Genomic DNA, 17,819 nt, shown 5'->3' with positions numbered 1-17,819 from the left:
GCAAGTTAAGATCAACCTGCCCTTGTTAGATGCAATAAAACATGTACCGACTATGACCAAGTTCCTAAAATAGATGTGCACTGTCAAGAGAGACGCGAGTGTCCATAAGAAGGCATTTTTGACCCAACAAGTTAGTTCCATAATCTCACAAAATTACCCAGTCAAATTTAAAGATCCTCGTTGTCCTACTGTCACATGTGTCATAGGTAAACAAACGATAGACAATGCTTTATTAAATCTTGGGGCTAGTGTGAATATTTTACCGTTCTCGGTATATGAGTAACTTGGACTAGGTGAGATGAAACCAACTAGGATAACACTACAGTTAGCCGGTAGGTCAGTCAAAATCCCACGTGGAATTATTGAAGACGTTTTGGTTCAGGTAGAAAACTTTATCTATCCAGTTGACTTTGTGATTTTACGCTCAACCTGTCTCTAGTCAAGATATTAACATCCCAATCATCTTAGGTCGTCCGTTTCTATCCACTGCAAATGCTGTCATACATTGTCAAACTGGCCTAGTAGAATTTTCCTTTGGGAATCAGAAAATCTCAGTGAACGTTTTTAAGGCGTTACAAGCCCCACCAGACCCCGAACATTATGAGTCTATATGCATGATTGATTCTCTAGTTGAGAATACCTTTACCACCAATAGTGTTAGCGATCCTTTAGAGGCGTTCTTGGCCCACTTTGGAGCCTACTATGATGAGGATAATCATTTTGAAGAAGTTAATGCGTTGTTAGATTCTGCGCCAGTAATGAATTATGGAAAATGGAAGCGTAAACCAGAACCTCTTCCTCCGACCATAGATAAACCCCTCTCATCATCAGTTAAGGCACCCACCCTTGAATTAAAACCGCTACCAGATACACTAAAATATGTATTCCTTGGTAATGATAATACACTTCCTGCCATAATTGCCTCAGACTTAGCCCCCGATCAGGAAAGTAGACTAGTTAGTGTTCTCTGTGAGCACAAGACTGCAATAGGGTGGACTATAGCAGATTTGAAAGGAATTAGTCATGCTGATTGTATGCACCACATCTACCTAGAAGAAGGTTCCAAATCCTCAAGAGAAATGCAAAGACGTTTGAATCCTAATATGAAGGAAGTTGTTCGCACTGAGGTGCTCAAGTTGTTAGATGCGGGTATCATATACCCTATATCTGATAGTAAATGGGTCAACCCTGTCCAGGTTGTCCCAAAGAAGTCTGGGATTACAATAGTTGCGAATGAGAACAATGAATTGATCTCTACCCGTGTTACTACCGGGTGGAGAGTTTGTATAGACTACCGTAAGCTAAACTCAGCAACTAGGAAAGACCACTTTCCTATACCATTCATCGACCAGATGTTAGAACGATTAGCTGGCCACAGCCATTATTGTTTCCTAGATGGATACTCTGGTTATAACCAAATCCCTATAGCACCGGAAGACCAAGAGAAAACAACCTTCACATGTCCATTTGGTACTTTTGCTTACTGGCGTATGCCTTTTGGGTTGTGTAATGCACCCGCAACATTCCAACGTTGCATGCTAAGTATCTTCTCGGACATGGTTGAGCGATTTCTCGAGGTCTTTATGGACGATTTTTCGGTTTTTGGATCCTCCTTCGATGAATGTTTGCACCACCTTACACTAGTTCTAGAACGTTGTAAAGAAAAGAACTTAGTCCTTAATTGGGAAACTGTCATTTTATGGTAAAATCTGGAATATTGTTAGGACATGTGGTGTCCTCTAAGGGAATAGAATTTGATAAAGCCAAGGTTGACCTAATTTCAAAATTAAGACCACCTAAGAATGTAACAGATGTTAGATCTTTCCTTGGCCATGCTGGATTTTATCGTCGTTTCATCAAATACTTTAGCAAGATTGCCTTACCTCTGTCGAACCTACTTGCTAAAGATACTTGCTTTGTATTTGATGAAGCCTGTGTTCAAGATTTTGAGAAGCTTAAATTATTATTGACTTTTTCCCCTATCATCCAACCACCCGATTGGAACCTCCCATTTGAACTCATGTGTGATGCGTTCGATTATGCGGTTGGGTGTTGTCCTTGGCCAACGACGTGATAAAGCACCTAGTGTGATTTATTATGCTAGTAGGACCCTAAACGATGCCCAGTTAAACTACATTACTACTGAGAAAGAAATGTTAGCCATCGTTTTTGTTTTGGAGAAATTTAGATCATATCTCCTAGGGTCTAAGGTCATAGTCTATTATGATCATGCCGCACTCAAATATCTCCTTTCAAAGAAGGACTCAAAACCTCGGCTGATCAGATGGGTATTGTTGTTCCAAGAATTTACCTTAGATATTCGTGATAAAAAATGGTCTGAAAATGTAGTAGCTGACCATTTATCCCGTATCCTTGATGAGACTAGAGATGATGAGATACCAATCCATGATACGTTCCCTGATGAACAACTATTTTCCATCTCTGAGTTACCCTGATTTGCTGACATTGTTAATTATTTGGTAACTGGTCAAATGCCTGACCATTGGTCTAAACAAGATAGAGTTAAGTTCTTGTCTGAGGTTAAATACTTTTTCTGGGATGATCCATACTTATTTAAATACTGCCTTGATCAGACCATCCGTCGTTGTATTCCTGACAACGAAATCTCCAGTGTCTTGACTTTTTGTCATTCTGGAGATTGTGGGGGTCACTTTAGTTCTAAGAAAACAGCTGCGAAGGTTTTGCAATCCGGTCTTTATTGGCCAACTCTGTTTAAGGACTCCCACCTATTTTGTCAAAGTTGTGAAAGATGTCAGAAATTAGGTAAGTTAACCCGACGTAATATGATGACACTTAGTCCTATACTAATAATAGAAATATTTGATGTGTGGGGTATAGCTTTTATGGGTCCTATTGTCAATTCCTATAGCAACTTTTACATCTTATTAGTTGTTGACTATGTGTCTAAGTGGGTTGAAGCAATAGCTACCAAGACAAACGATCGCCACGTTGTGATCAAGTTTGTTAGAGACAATATTTTCTATCGATTTGGTATGCCTAGAGCAATCATTAGTGATGGAGGATCCCATTTTTGTAACCGGTCTTTCAAGACGCTCATGAAGAAATACTCTATTACCCATAAGGTTTTTACACCTTACCACCCACAAACTTGTGGCCAAGTAGAAGTGTCTAATAGGCAGATCAAACAAATTTTAGAGAAGATCGTAAACCCTACCCGAAAGGATTGGTCCTTGCGCTTAATAGAAGCTTTGTGGGCTTATCGAACCGCTTTTAAGACGAAATTGGGATGTCTCCGTATAGACTAGTCTTCGGTAAAGCCTGTCATTTTCCTGTAGAATTAGAACACCGAGCTTATTGAGCCATTAAAAGGCTAAACTTTGACCTACCTACTGTTGGTGATAACCGTAGACTTCAGCTCAATGAGTTAGAAGAAATTCGTAATGATTCTTACCAAAATGCGAAAATTTACAAGGAGAAAACCAAAGTTTTTCACGACAAATCGATTATTCGAAATTCGTTTACACCAGGCCAGAAAGTTCTCTTGTATAATTCTCACCTTCACCTTTTTCCTGGTAAGCTTAGATCTCGTTGGACTGGCCCATTCTTTGTCAAGACCGTGTATCCACACGGTGCTATTGAGTTTAGGAACCATGATACTGGAGAGACTTTTAAATTCAACGGTCAGCGATTGAAACCATTTATCGAATTGACCAACCCTGAAGTGGAAAATACGAATTTATAGGATCCCGTTTATCACGAGGTAGAGTCAAGTCTGGCTGAAGACATTAAACTTAGCGCTTTATGGGAGACAACCCATCTTTATGGTACATGGTCCTGGTAACATCTTTCCCTATCTCTTTTCTTTTGATCAGCATTTCTATTTGTTCATGCATTCATATATTTATATTTGGAACATCGAGGAATATGTTCAATTTAGGTTAGCTAAGTTTACATAATGTTTCTCATCGAAAAGATGGAAATTCGAATTGCTAGGGATAACATTCTAGTGAGACATTGGAGAAAAAGACATTAAGATCATTGACACTCAGGAGAGAAAATTTACCTTTTAGAGCGTAATCGTGATGGACCTAACCATCCATGATGGGAAGACAATTAGGTCAGAAGGAAATGCCAGAAATACAAAGCAACCTCCCTTGTAGTCTTAGTTACTGTATTACGACTCTCTCTCAGTAGAAATTTATCATCATCAACAAGCGGAGCGACATCAAAATCTATGAAGAAAGTTGAAGACGTTTAAGTTTTATAAGCAACAATAGAAAGAAAAAGCAAAATTCAAAATCAAAGTTGAAGACTTAGAGAAAAGTAAATCAAACGATATAAGTTGTTGAAGTTCATGATACCAAGATATTTCAAGTTGCGGAGATCCAAGTGCTAAAGTCCTTGTCTCATGGCCATGTAAATATTAGTCTTGTTATTACTGTGTATTAAAAAAAAATTACATTTAAATTTTGTTGTTAATTTTGTTCAATAAGGCCATAGGGAATTAGAAATCTATAAGGAAGTTTCAAGCAAGAAATCGAAGAGAAGAGTTAATTTTCAAGGTTCTACGAAGTTCAAGAGTTTATCACCAACAGTTGAAGCCGAAGAATTTCTACTGAGCACTATGAGAGAGTCAAAAAGAGATGCATATTGGTTGCTTTGTTAGTCCGATTTCCATCTGGCACAAGATCTTTCTAACACTGGTTCAACTCATCACACGTAATTTGTCTTTCTCCAGTTGTGTAGCAGATGTCCCTCTCATCTTTATATTTCTCCTAATCTTATCCAGCTGTAAAGCGGATGCATCTCCTAATGTTTATCTAGATGTGTAGCGGATATCTCTTTATCTAGCAGTATAACAGATGTGTCTCCCCTTTTCTTTATTCAGCTTTTGAGCGGATACCTTTAATTTCTTTGGCGTTCTAGTTACTTGGCGATAGGTTGAGAGTATGTATGTCCTCATAGCTCTTTGAATACTTGTGACCAATTTGGAGTAAAAGGTTTTGTGGGTACACCTCTGGTAAACCCACCCGAGACTATAAGTCGGCCACTAGGGCCACCTAGGGGTTTAAAGGCTTATTGCATACGCTAAATGTAATCGCGATGCCTGCGACAGTGAGTTAGGATTTTTATTTTTGCTCGGGACTAGCAAAATATAGGTTTGGGGGTATTTGATGAGTGTGTAAACACGTCATTTTTACATCTTAATTTATATCTGTTTAGTTCTTTATTTTGTGCAATTTAATGTTTTTATTTAGTTTTGCAGCTTTCAGAAAATAAGGCTCAATCGCATAAAATCAAGGTATTTCACCATAAAATGGATGGATATACGAAATCAAGCCCAATGGTTCCTTCAGCTCCAACAAAGTCAAAATGTCAAATTTCACTCCGTCAGAATAAAAATGCCTGCAATGTTGTACAAGGAAAGAAAATCTCTAAGCATAAAGTTAATTTAATCTGAAGGATATCAATTGAATTGGGAAAGGAAAGAAGACAAAGCCACAAGATGGACTTACCATGTATGCACTACTGAAGGCATGTGATTTGAGTGGCGAAGAAGTGCTAGAAAGGAACTGGTGTTATTTTTTTTACTCGGTCAATAAAAATTAAAAAAACGAAAACTGTACAGGGACGAGATTAAACTAGTGTTAGCCGTTTGGAAACACTAGTCTAACCTATTTAAAACGAAAATAAACCTCTCCAGGCCACTCCACAGAAAGAAGAAAGCCTGGCCTACCCTCATAAAATTCAAAAACATCTTCAGCCAACAAACAAGCTTGTTTGGCCAAAGCATCAGCCGAGAAATTAACTTCCCTATAGTTATGCACATAGCGAATGTTATCATAAAAGCTCCTCGCAATCTTCCACTTCGTAACAAGCTGCCAAGGAAGCTCACCCGATTAAAAAGATTGAATGCAACTCATCGAATCTGAACGAATGCAAAGGTTTTTAACATTCCATCTCTTAGCAAGCAATGCGCATAAATTACAGCATAAACTTCCGCATAATAGTTGGTTTGAAAACCCAGGCCAACTAAAAGCACTCTAAGGACCGCAAAATTAGCATCCCTGAAGGTAACACCAGCTCCAGCTAGGCCAGGATTTCCACGAGAAGCACCATCACAACAAATCATAATTTCTCCAGGATTAGGAGGTAACCAACTAACCGCTTTTGGAGTAGAAAACTTGCTAGATCTATGCTGCACCCTGAAATAATTCAAGATGCGAAAATCTTCTTGCGTGTTGTACATATGGCCCCTCATTTGAATCGAGTTATCACGAATAACCTGATACACTCTGCCCTTAAAACCAAGACAGTTCAATCAAAATTCCTCAAAGAAAACCTTGTTGCGCATCTTCCAGAGCTCTGTGGTAATTGCAAGGTTTGCAACCAGCCACAAATCCTTAATCATCATACTTCGTCCTTTAGCAACCTTGTAAGAGGCTACCAAATCCTCCTTTGGCCAAAGATTAAAATTTTTTGCAGCCCAAGCCCAAATTCTCTTAGCCACTCGACAGTGCCAAGTGACATGGCTCATAGTTTCTTCGCTCTTCCTACACAGCCGACAAAAAGTAGCCATGCTTCTACCAGTCTTCTTGATAACATTATCTTCAGTTGCACAGCATTGCTTCTGCCAGATTTTCCAATATTGCACACTCAAAGTAGGGTGCACAACTTGTCTATTAAATAGTGTTGCAATTGGCAAAACTTCAGCTGGCATTTTAATAGCAGCCTTTGCAGACTTAACTGAAAAAAACTCCCTTGCTATCCAAGTCCCATATTTTGTAATCATCCCCACCAGCAATAAGCGGCAGATTATCAACATCAATGTTACAACGAATCATCATATCTTTCAAACTCGAAGGTATGGCCCAAGCACCATCAACAATTATGTCACTCACCTTAGCCTTGTAATCATTCGGACTTTTGGAAAAAATTCCAAGCCTCCTTTCAATAGAAAAGTCCCCGCACCAATTATCAAAAAATAACGAAGTATTAGCACCATTACCTATAATTGAGCGTGTGTGCTTTTGCACAAAATTGCAAAACCAATCTGATTCCTGGAAAAACCGAAGAACCCAATTTATAATCAATCAAATTTCCATTCAACTTGAAGTATTTCACTCGCAAGAATCTAGCCCAAATCTTGTTTGAATCCCGAATAGAGATCCACAGCTTCATAAGCATAACTCTATTTACATCCACCAATTTCTTGAGGCCAAGGCCACCTTCTCGCCGCGAACAACACAAATCCTCATAAAGGACCGTGAAGTACTTACGTTTTTCAGCATCACCTGACCATAAAAAATTCCTAATGGACCGCTCAACTTGCTTAATAACCGTACACATACACTTATAAACGGCCATGGAATGAAGCACATATCTAGAAATAATTATTCTAATCAAAACAAGCCTTGCTTGAAAGGAAAGAAGCTTACCCTTCCAACCAGCCAACTTGTCCATAATTTTCTCCACCACCTTGCGAACATGAATGTAACGCACAATTCCAGGCTTCAATTGGATTCCCAAATACTTATCTGAAAAATTAGCTCTTTCCATACCCATGTAATTAGCAATTGCAATAGCACGGGAACCAGTGCCGCCACCATAGTAAAACTTGCTCTTTGCATAACTTACATACTGGCCAGATGCACGTTGATACATGCCCAACATATTCTTCAGATTTTGCAGACTCTATAGATTACCTCTGCAGAAGAAAAGAATATGATCCGTAAATAATAGGTGTGTAGGAGCCACACCTTTCTTTCTAACCATAGAGTGCATACTTCTCCTTGCAAAAAAATTAGAGAGATTGCGACTTAAAACATCTTCAATAAGAACAAAAATCAAAGGTGAAAGAGGATCACCTTGCCGCAAACCTCTAGAAATGCTAAAGAATCCTTCCGGGATACCATTTATCAACACAGAAATCCGAGCTGAATTCAGAATACTAAGGATCCATGAACACCAATTTTCAGAGAAACCATATTGCTTAAAAACTTCAATGATAAATTCCCAACTTACCGTATCAAAAGCTTGTGCAATATCTAGTTTGAGGCCAACATTTCCATACTTTCTTTCCGTGCTAATCTCATTGATCAACTCAGACACCACTTGCTCTTCAGAAATCAATTTATTAAGCACCGTACCAAGCCTGGTATCCAAAATCTTAGTAATGATTTTGAAGAAAAAATTACTCAAACCAATTGGTCTATAATCCTTGATAGCATCAGACTTGCAATTCTTAGGAATGAGAACTATAAAACAGGAATTTATGCCATTGGGAATTTTACGCATAGACCAACAATTAGCAATGGCATTGTAAAGATCCTTAGAAATAATGTTTCAGAAATGCCTGTAGAAAGATCCAGAAAATCCATCAGGGCCAGGCGCAGAATCCGCACCTAAATCGAAAACCGCTTCTTTAACTTCCTCCAATAACAGAATGGAATCCATGAACGCACTTTCAGTGGCACTTATGCTCTCATGATTAATATCAAACAGCCTTGGATCAATATTAACTTCGCCAAATGCAATCTTTTATCTCATCCTGCAAAAACAAAGTAGAGTTAGTTGAAATTTTAAGTTCCGAGATGGTATTTTGACTCCTCCTCATGCGAATGCTATTGTGGAAAAACCACGTATTTTGGTCACCATCCTCCAACCAGGTTATACGCGACTTCATCTTAAGCATAACTGCCAACTCGGTTCTCACATCCTCAACAACCTTCTTAGCATCCGAAACCTTGACAAACTGCAACTCAATGCCGGGATCCAAATCCAAAAGTTCATTCTCGGATTCAAGTTTTAACTCAGCTTGTTTCAATCGAAATTGAACCTCACCAAAAACTGTTCTATTCCAAACCTTCAATGCCTCTTTCAAACTTTTCAATTTGGCCGAGAAAACAAAAGGAGGCGCACCATATAATGGCAAATTCCAATTTTCCTCTACTAGCCGCATACAAGTTGGATGAGATAACCACATCTTCTGAATTCTAAACGGTGCCCTAGCCGGCCTGGGATTCTCAAAAGCATACCCAAAAAGAGGAGAATGATCTGAGCAGATTCTAGGCAAGGCCTTACACCTCCAATTCTCATACTTGTAAAGCCAAGCATCATTCACAACAGCTCTATCATGTTTAGAAACAATTCGCTCATTAATGCTTCGACAATTAGACCAAGTATATTTTTTTCCAATTGCATCAGCCTCAACCAGCCCATTGTCAGAAATCCAACTTCTAAACTCATTCACATAAATTTTCTTTATCGGCCTACCACCCTTCTTCTCATCCAAGCGTAAATTGCAATTAAAATCCCCCAACACCAACCAACGAATAGATATGAAGCCTCCCAGTTGACACCAAAGTCTTCTCCTTGCAACCGGATCACAAGAAGCATGAACATCCGTGATGAAATCTCCCGCAACATTCAAATAAATAGCTTGCCTGGAGGAAGATAAAACATCCGGTCTTGGCAAAGAATTCCTCCACAAAACCCAAAGATTGCCCTTTTCTCCATCCACTTCATTCGTAATAACATCCTCACAAAAGTTTACTAATTTTAAGATCCTAACAAAACGTAAATTGCAGAAAACATGCGGTTCCGCAATACAAATTATGTCAGGATTATGCAAGTGATACAGCTCAGTCAACTTGGCCCTTGCACCATCTTTATCCAAGCCTTGAGCATTCCAATAGAAGACCCGCATTAAGAAATCGCATTATTAGAAGGGCTTGCCGAACCCTTTTCATCATCTTTGCGAGTCCTACTTCTACCTCTTCTACCTATCTGGCCTTCATCCTCAACTGGCTTGGATGTTGTATTAGTAGTCTTGTTTTTATCCGCAACTTAACACCCTTATCCCCCTTCTTGTCCAGCACATCTAACTTCTTCTTTTCAGCTTTTTCTTTCTTCAAGCGATCTTCCTCATCCTTAGAAACATCCCAATCCAATTTAGCCGTTTCAATCTCCACTATTCAAGTAGATAATGCAGTTGACAAAGGTTCATCTTCAGTAAAAAAATGTTTTCAACCTCTTCTTCCACCTCTTCAGTTCCAGTCTCAAACATATTTGAAGTCTCAAGAGGCTCCGTTATGTTAGCCTGGGCATTTCGTCTTGCTGTCTTAGTAGGGGAACTAAAACCATCTTCATCAGCTGGCTCCATAATATAGTTTGTAGGCAGATCACCCGTAGCAAAAGATTCAATACGACCATTACCCCCAGATTGGGTATTCTCACCTTGCATCTTATCTTGTTGTGTATCAGAAATACGTACCTCAGCATGTTGCACCGCCATTAATTGTTCAGTTTGCTGCTCCTCGGCCACAACTTGCTTTTTCCGTTCCAGAATTAAATTGCGCATATTTTGTAGTTTCTTCAATGCAACATCTTGTTCATGTTTTGCTAAATCCGCAGACTTGGCCAAATCATTAGCAATTCGTTTTTGCTCATCATAGTGTGCATAAAGCTCAACCTCCTCCTGTTCCAAGTCTATTGCATCTGAAGCAGAAGTTCCATTATGCGATGTCTCATCTGCCAAATTAACAACCGGAGCATGCATAGATTGCACATCAGACTCTTCAGGCTGCACAATTTCGTCATTCCGAGCATTGTTGTCACCTGCCACACTAGTAAGTGGACTTGGAATAATTGTGCGTGTGCCAGCAAAAGTGACACCACCAATTTTCACGGGTTTTTCCTTTGTGACCTCAACATCACCATTACCCGCAACCTTACCATCATCACCCGCATCTTCTTCTTTACCATCATCCTCCTTACCACCATTGTTGCCATCTTTGCCATCTTTGTCAGGCAAATTTTCACCTCCATTAGGCTTTGGTGGATCCTCCTTGTTGTATTTCCTAAGATTCCAATATTTTAATTCATCCATCATAGCTTGGAGGACCTTGCTTTTCTCCTCATCTTCTTCAACATCAAATTGTCTTTTAATTTCATTGTATTCTTTAGTTCTACAATTTGTTTCAACATGCCCAATGGATTTGCAATACTTGCAAAATTCTGGCTTATTTAAAATTTCATAATCAAGGTGAAAACCTTCAGTCAAATCCTCATCATCAACAATAATCTTCTCGAGTGGTTTAGAAAAATCAATGTTGATAAGAACCGCGGCAAAATAATCGAATCCATGCTTTAGGATTCTTGGATCCACACAAACAGGTTTGCCAAGACCACGTGCAACCCTAAAAAGAATTGAAGGGAGCTGGTGTTAATGGGCCACGTTTTAGCACTCACTAATGCTTCCTTATGTGTTGGTAGTTTGCTGCGCAGCACACTTGTTTTGTGTGCTAAAGGAAGTCAACGTAATTAGTGCACATGGATTGCATAGGACAGCATCAACTGGGGAATAGAGAAATGTCTTTGGAGAATATATGGAATGACGACAAAAATGAAAATGAAAGCCAGCACTTACCATTTTGAACGACATGCATGAAGACATTTACTCCCAATATTTTCTTTAAAAATTTCCTATGGAAATTATGGGAAGTTAATGGGCATGAAGAAGGTGGCTAAATGCGTGACCAAGAGAATAATTAAGTCACTTACCTTGCATGCGAGATTCTAAAAATGAATGCATATTTCTACCTATGTATGGAATGCGACGAATGCAGTTGGATATAAAAGGTGGAGTCGACGGAAACTACTTTACATTTTTTTTTTGGGAGGAGAAAAGTTACTACAATTCATCTTCTTATTTTTAGTCCTTGTTAGATAATATCGTATCCATTGTTATCTAAGAAAAAGGAAGGAAAAATTCGTAAACTTTTGTAAGTCCTTTTTGAGCTTAATAAAGATGAATTTTATTATCTCTTTGATATCTTTTTTTCCAAATATAAATAGCTAAAACATTTTCTACGATTAGAGATGAAATCCTATTATGTTTACTAATATGTCGTAATCATTTTCTATATGAATTCTCTTTGTCCCATTTCTCGTTTTATCACGATAATAATTTTTCTTCATATGTCCTATTGCTAAATTGATGAGTTATATCATTTTTAGAGAACTAGCATCCTATAATGAAAAAAATTATTAGTATTTTGAGGAAAAAAATATAGTTTATTAAAACGTCATATTTTCCGAGATGCAAATAATTGTCCTAAGTCGTCTTGAATAATTTGTTAGAGAACATTATAGAAAATGGTGATTGAAACTCGAATCCTAGGCTTTCTTCCATTTGGGTACAAAAATCATTTTTAGTTTTTCCATTATTTTAGAGCTTTATAAAAATCACTATCTTTTAGTCTAAAAACCGAATCTTTAAAAAGTCCGAGAAATGAATTCGTTACTTCCACTTGTAAAACTGCATCAGTTTTTGGCGCCGCCGACTTGCCTTTATGTTAGGTTTTAGATTTTTATTTTTATTTCTCATTTTTTAGTTTTGTTTAATTTTATTTGATTTTATTTGGGTATTTTCTTATTTTTATTGTGCAGTTAATCTTTTACATTTATTTTTGGAATTGCCTACCAAAAAAGGTAAGTAATAAAGATCCAAATTTTTATTTATTCTTTTTGAATTTATTTCCTTTTGTATATATTTCCTTTAAAAAAATTTTTTTAAAAAAATACACATTGCACCCACCAATACACCATATTGCATCGTCAGAATTACCGAATTTAGGAAACCTGTGGAAAAGTACGTTGAACCCGTGCCTTGGGCCTTATGGGAGTTACCAGCCGAAATTTCACAAGCCTCAGCCTGGTACCTTTATGTATGTTTTGCTGAGGTAACCCAAGCTTGCCTAATTTAGTAAACCCTTCATTTGCATGTGCACGATTTTCTTGCTTCACTAGTATTCTTGCTTGTGTATGCGACGTTGGAAACGGGTAGGAGATAGACTTGAGAAAAACGAACATATTTGTTATTCCCCTTTTGTAGTATGAAATACTACACAACATGATGATGTGTTTCTCCCCCTTAGTCTATGCTTTACTCTTTCGTTAGATATAACGTTCAAGCACATATATCCTTTCCTATTGATCATATATCACTTGTTTACCCCATATATTTCTCCCCCTTTTGTCACAAAATTGAAAAAGAAACGAAAAACAAAAGAGCAAACTGAAAGGATCTTACAAATCCATAAGACTTGTACAATCTATGAGAGTTAAGCACGAAAGTTTCAATACTATTTTAGATAACCAATACTAAAACCGAAACTATAAAAGTAATCGTGTTTTAGTATGTTATTAATGAAACAATTTCCTGAAGCAATTTTCCTTAAGTCCGGTAAATCAACTAAGATAACTTAGTTCTTAACCGAACCGATTGTGTATCTACAATCGCTTATTTCGATAAGACACAAATAGAGATCATAATTAAATCAATTTCTCTTATCATGTTTTAATTATTCATAAAGTAACTTAGACCTTCCTTTAGACAAGACAAACACTAGGTTAGTTAACTAGTTTTTCTTGTCAAGGACTTCAATTAGACTTGACTAACCAAATCCTACATTTGATAAGCCTAAACTAAGATCAGAATTAACTTAGTTTTCTTATTCGGAATCAAATTGGCTAAACAAATGCCCCTGTATTTCGTCAAGCAAAACAATAGATACAAATCAAATCATTGAATTGTCATATTTTTTGTTAATTGGAAGCAATTGTAACAAAGATAATCCAATGGAAGTATATCAATTGCATCGAATTTCGTTAAGCAAAAACAATTGATACAAAACAATAAAGAAGATACCAAATCAATAAGTCAAATATAATTGACATAGTTTTTCTTAAATCATACTTTTCTAAACAGGAAAAATGATTAACTAACAATAAAGAATCGTTACCTTAGTTTCCGCAACCTCTTCTTCCCGGAAAGATATATTAATTAAGCACCAAATCTGTTAGAGCACTGCTCGGTCGAACTCACAAGTGTTGTTATCTCAAGCTTGTTGTCAAATTTAGTTGTCAAAACTATATCTTGATTTCTAGTCTACAATTAGTTAAGTCTCTGACTAGGATAAAAATGTAGTTGCAGTGGATCACGACAGTCATCATTGCATTCTACCGTTTGAAGGCGAAGATCAACCGAAAATTTTGGAGAACTTTATCAACAAAAGGTAAGTGAAGACTGAGCCACCTATTTCTCAAGTTATATTCACTTTTCTATCATTGAGACGGTGTCGCATAACTAACTAGACTATTATGCATAGACAAGAATTTCGAGTCAAATTTATCTTGATAATTAGTTCTCGAAATATAACGACTAAGCTTAATGAATATTTGTTCATAATTGATGAATCGTGAATTCAAGCGGCCTAAAAACTGAATCTACATTATCCTACTATACATCATTATTAAGCTAAGGCATGTAAGGTCGTTAGTATATACAACATTGATGAGGAAATGGTGCATGTTCCAGAATCCAGAAAGTAATGAATTAAGGATTCAAGATAAGTCATGAGTTATCTTATGCATTGGCCTAATGTTTGGCCAAAGCTTAGGCGACGCAAGTGCAATAATGTCGCATGTGAAAGGCGTCATTGTAGTTGGTTACTCGTCCAAGTGACGCAAGTAAATATTATGACTTGTATGCCAAAGTCAGACAATATATTTGAAAGAGATACTTACATGTATACATGCTGATTGTTAGCGTCCAAGAGAGCATGAAGCATGACCTGACCAGGAACAGCGCAATGATAGTGCAGAATAGCGCAAGAATAACCTATAAGAATAATTACAAGTTATTTATGAGAATCACACGTATGCCATACTAAGGAGTGGGACTGGAACGGTTGTACACTGGGTTTATAACCTTTTTCGGCAACGCCTAACCACCAAGTACATGTGTGCCATTAACTAGTGCAATAACACAAAAGTTGGCAGTTGAAAAACACAACACAAATGGATGTCCATAAGCATGTGCACTTGTTGGCACATGATTTTGGCCTGATACTAGCAATATAAATAGGCTAGTGACTAATAAATTCAGTGTTGTTCGATTGTAGAAGAACCATTAAGAGTTTGAAAGAGTTAGGCATTCACCAAAAAGGATGAATGACTTCTGTAGTCCATGCGATTGACGAGTTTATATAATCTTCCTTAATGCAATGAAAGAGAATGTTGCGTTATATGTTTGTGTTCATGATGTTGCTGATGTTGTGAGTTTGTTAAGTATATTGATGCATGGCAGGCCTCTTATGCAGTATGAGATGTAATACAAGAGATAGAAAAAGAAGAAGAATGACTTACGTTCCTAAAATGCCTAAGGATGAAGGCATGTGCATAATTTGATGCAAGTGCGTAAGGATGAATGCTTATGAGTGAAGTTTATTCATCGAACCACCAATTATTTTCCTTCATGACCCAAGAAAAATGAAATCCGCAAGTTGGACGTGTGACATCAAAATTCATGATTTTTCTCTCTTTTACTCATGTTGGTGTCATTAGTTTTTCGAATTCTAGAATGAATTATTTGGGTTTCCTTAGTATCGGTACTAGAATAAATTGATCTCATGTGAGATGATTAATTGGAACGAACTCTGAAGCTTGAAGTACCAACAGTCTACAAGAGTGCATGATTGCAATGTCTAAGTTCCTGATGTGAGTGTTAGTTGAATGTGCAAGAACCATTGGAAACAAGGTTTTCAAGTGATTGCATGACAAAAATTAGAATTATGCTAAACTATGTGGTGTAACTCAAATGTTTAAGTCCATGTTCCTCATAAGTATGTGAAGATTAAGCACTTGGAATGAATATCTTCGTAGTAGTATCAGTGCTAAGTACATTACAAGTGCTAATGGGAATTTTAAAATTCAAAGATGTTATTGGCCTTTGCAGTGGAAAAGAAAATGGATAACCTCCTATGCGAGATAGATAAAAGGGTATTTCATCATAATCATTTTGGAGGAAGATCTAAGTATCTCTCTCAAATGCATGTACCTTATCAAAATGCGGGGGTCTAACAACCACACCCAACAATTCGTTTGGAAATCTGAGAGGACTGACTCCAATACACTTTCTAGAGAATCAACTAGACAGTAAAGACTCAATCTAGAATAAAATATATCAAAGAGTTTAATATCTCTAACTCTTAATTCAATCCTCAATCAGCAAATATAAATATGCGAGCCTGATTGAATATAAGAGGAAGTACTTGAATGGTACCAAATACCAATGTTCAAGTGTCAATCAATGTAAATCAACAATACAAGGTTGGATATTCTAATTGATTGATCTTACGCACAACCCGTGATATTTCAATTATATAACAAAATATAATGCGGAAAAGAAATAACACAGACACCAGAATTTTGTTAAAGAGGAAACCGCAAATACAGAAAAACCCCGGGACCTAGTCCAGATTGAACACCACACTGTGTTAAGCCGCTACAGACACTAGCCTACTACCAATTAACTTCGGACTGGACTGTAGTTGAACCCTCATCAATCTCACACTGATTCAAGGTACAGTTGGCGCTCCTTACTTCTCTGATCCCAGCAGGATACCAAGCACTTGATTCCCTTAGCTGATATCACCTACAACTAAGAGTTGCTACGACCCAAAGTCGAAGACTTGATAAACAAATCTGTCTCACACAGAAAAGTCTATAGGATTGAATAAATCTGTCTCCCACGAAAATACCCAAGATTTTTTGTTCCGTCTTTTGATAAATAAAGGTGAACAGGAACCAATTGATAAACCAGACTTATATTCCCGAAGAACAACCTAGTATTATCAAACACCTCAGAATAAACTTAATCTACTAGAGAAATAAGTTATTATGGAATCACAAACAATGATACGAAGGTGTTTGTGATTACTTTTCTATCTTGCCTATCTGAGATATAAATCTCAAGCCAATTTTACAATTGCACTCAATCACGATAGAAACAGCAAGGTCAGATCACGCAACTACAAAGAGAATAGTTGGGTCTGGCTTCACAATCCCAATGAATTCTTCAAGTCGTTAACCTACAGGGTCTCGAGAAGTAACCTAAGGTTAAAGGAGAATCGACTCTAGTTATGCAACTAGTAGAACACAGGAGGTGTGGGGATTAGGTTTCCCAGTTGCTAGAGTTCTCCTTTATATAGTTTTCAAATTAGGGTTTGCAATCCAAGTAACCTTGGTAACAAAGCATTTAATAATCATTGTTAGATGAAAAACCTGATTCAACCAAGCTAATATCTTTCAACCGTGAGATCGAACTTAGCTTGTTACACACAAATGAAATGTACCCTCATTTAGGTTTATGTAACCGTACCTAAACGTGTACACCATGTTGGTTCACAAATAGTTAACCGAGGTTAGTCATATGATTAATCTCATATCAACCTTATTCATCTTAACCATAACTAGTTCAAATGACTCAAATGAAACTAGTTAAAGAGTTCTTAAATTGCTATATTTCTCATGGATTTATACAAGAACACAATTGAAGCGAAATCGGTTTGATTCACTCGAATCAATCATGAAAATTATAGCCATGGTTTGCAAAGATTGCATTCCTTATGATTTAAATGTTTAAGCTCATGAACAAACCGATTTGATAAAATAACCAGCTTAAGTATGCGTACGGGTATGCGTACTTAAGCAACCGGATTTGAGTTTGTTAAGTTTCCAAACTCAGCAGAAATTTTCGGTTCGAAAACTTCCGCCAGTATGCGTACGGTTACGCATATTAAGGTGACTAGTTTAGGAGTTTGTAATTCCCAAACTCAGCAGATATTTTCGATTCGAAAACTTCTACCAGTATGAGTATAGGTACGCATACTTATCTTGTCTCCTTCACCAATTTGGTATACACACATATGCATACACTTAGTTCCCGGTTTATGGATTTATACACTAATGTGCGAACACACTATATATGC

The 17,819-nt window shown here is 37.3% G+C and overlaps 1 protein-coding gene across 1 annotated transcript; it reads right to left on the bottom strand.

Moving 5' to 3' along the window:
• Positions 1-5,902: 5,902 nt before the first annotated feature.
• On the bottom strand, positions 5,903-6,703 carry LOC113360098. Its single transcript, XM_026603645.1, has 2 exons — positions 6,326-6,703; positions 5,903-6,283 (listed from the first exon to the last, which is right to left on the bottom strand). Exons 1-2 carry the CDS (start codon positions 6,701-6,703, stop codon positions 5,903-5,905), a joined length of 759 nt encoding a protein of 252 aa, XP_026459430.1.
• Between the last annotated feature and the right edge of the window lie 11,116 nt (positions 6,704-17,819).

Source organism: Papaver somniferum, chromosome 3, assembly GCF_003573695.1.
Source record: "Papaver somniferum cultivar HN1 chromosome 3, ASM357369v1, whole genome shotgun sequence".
Lineage (NCBI taxonomy): Eukaryota > Viridiplantae > Streptophyta > Magnoliopsida > Ranunculales > Papaveraceae > Papaver > Papaver somniferum.
Note: the sequence above shows the minus strand (reverse complement) of the source record. Positions and strands in the feature narration are given on the sequence as shown.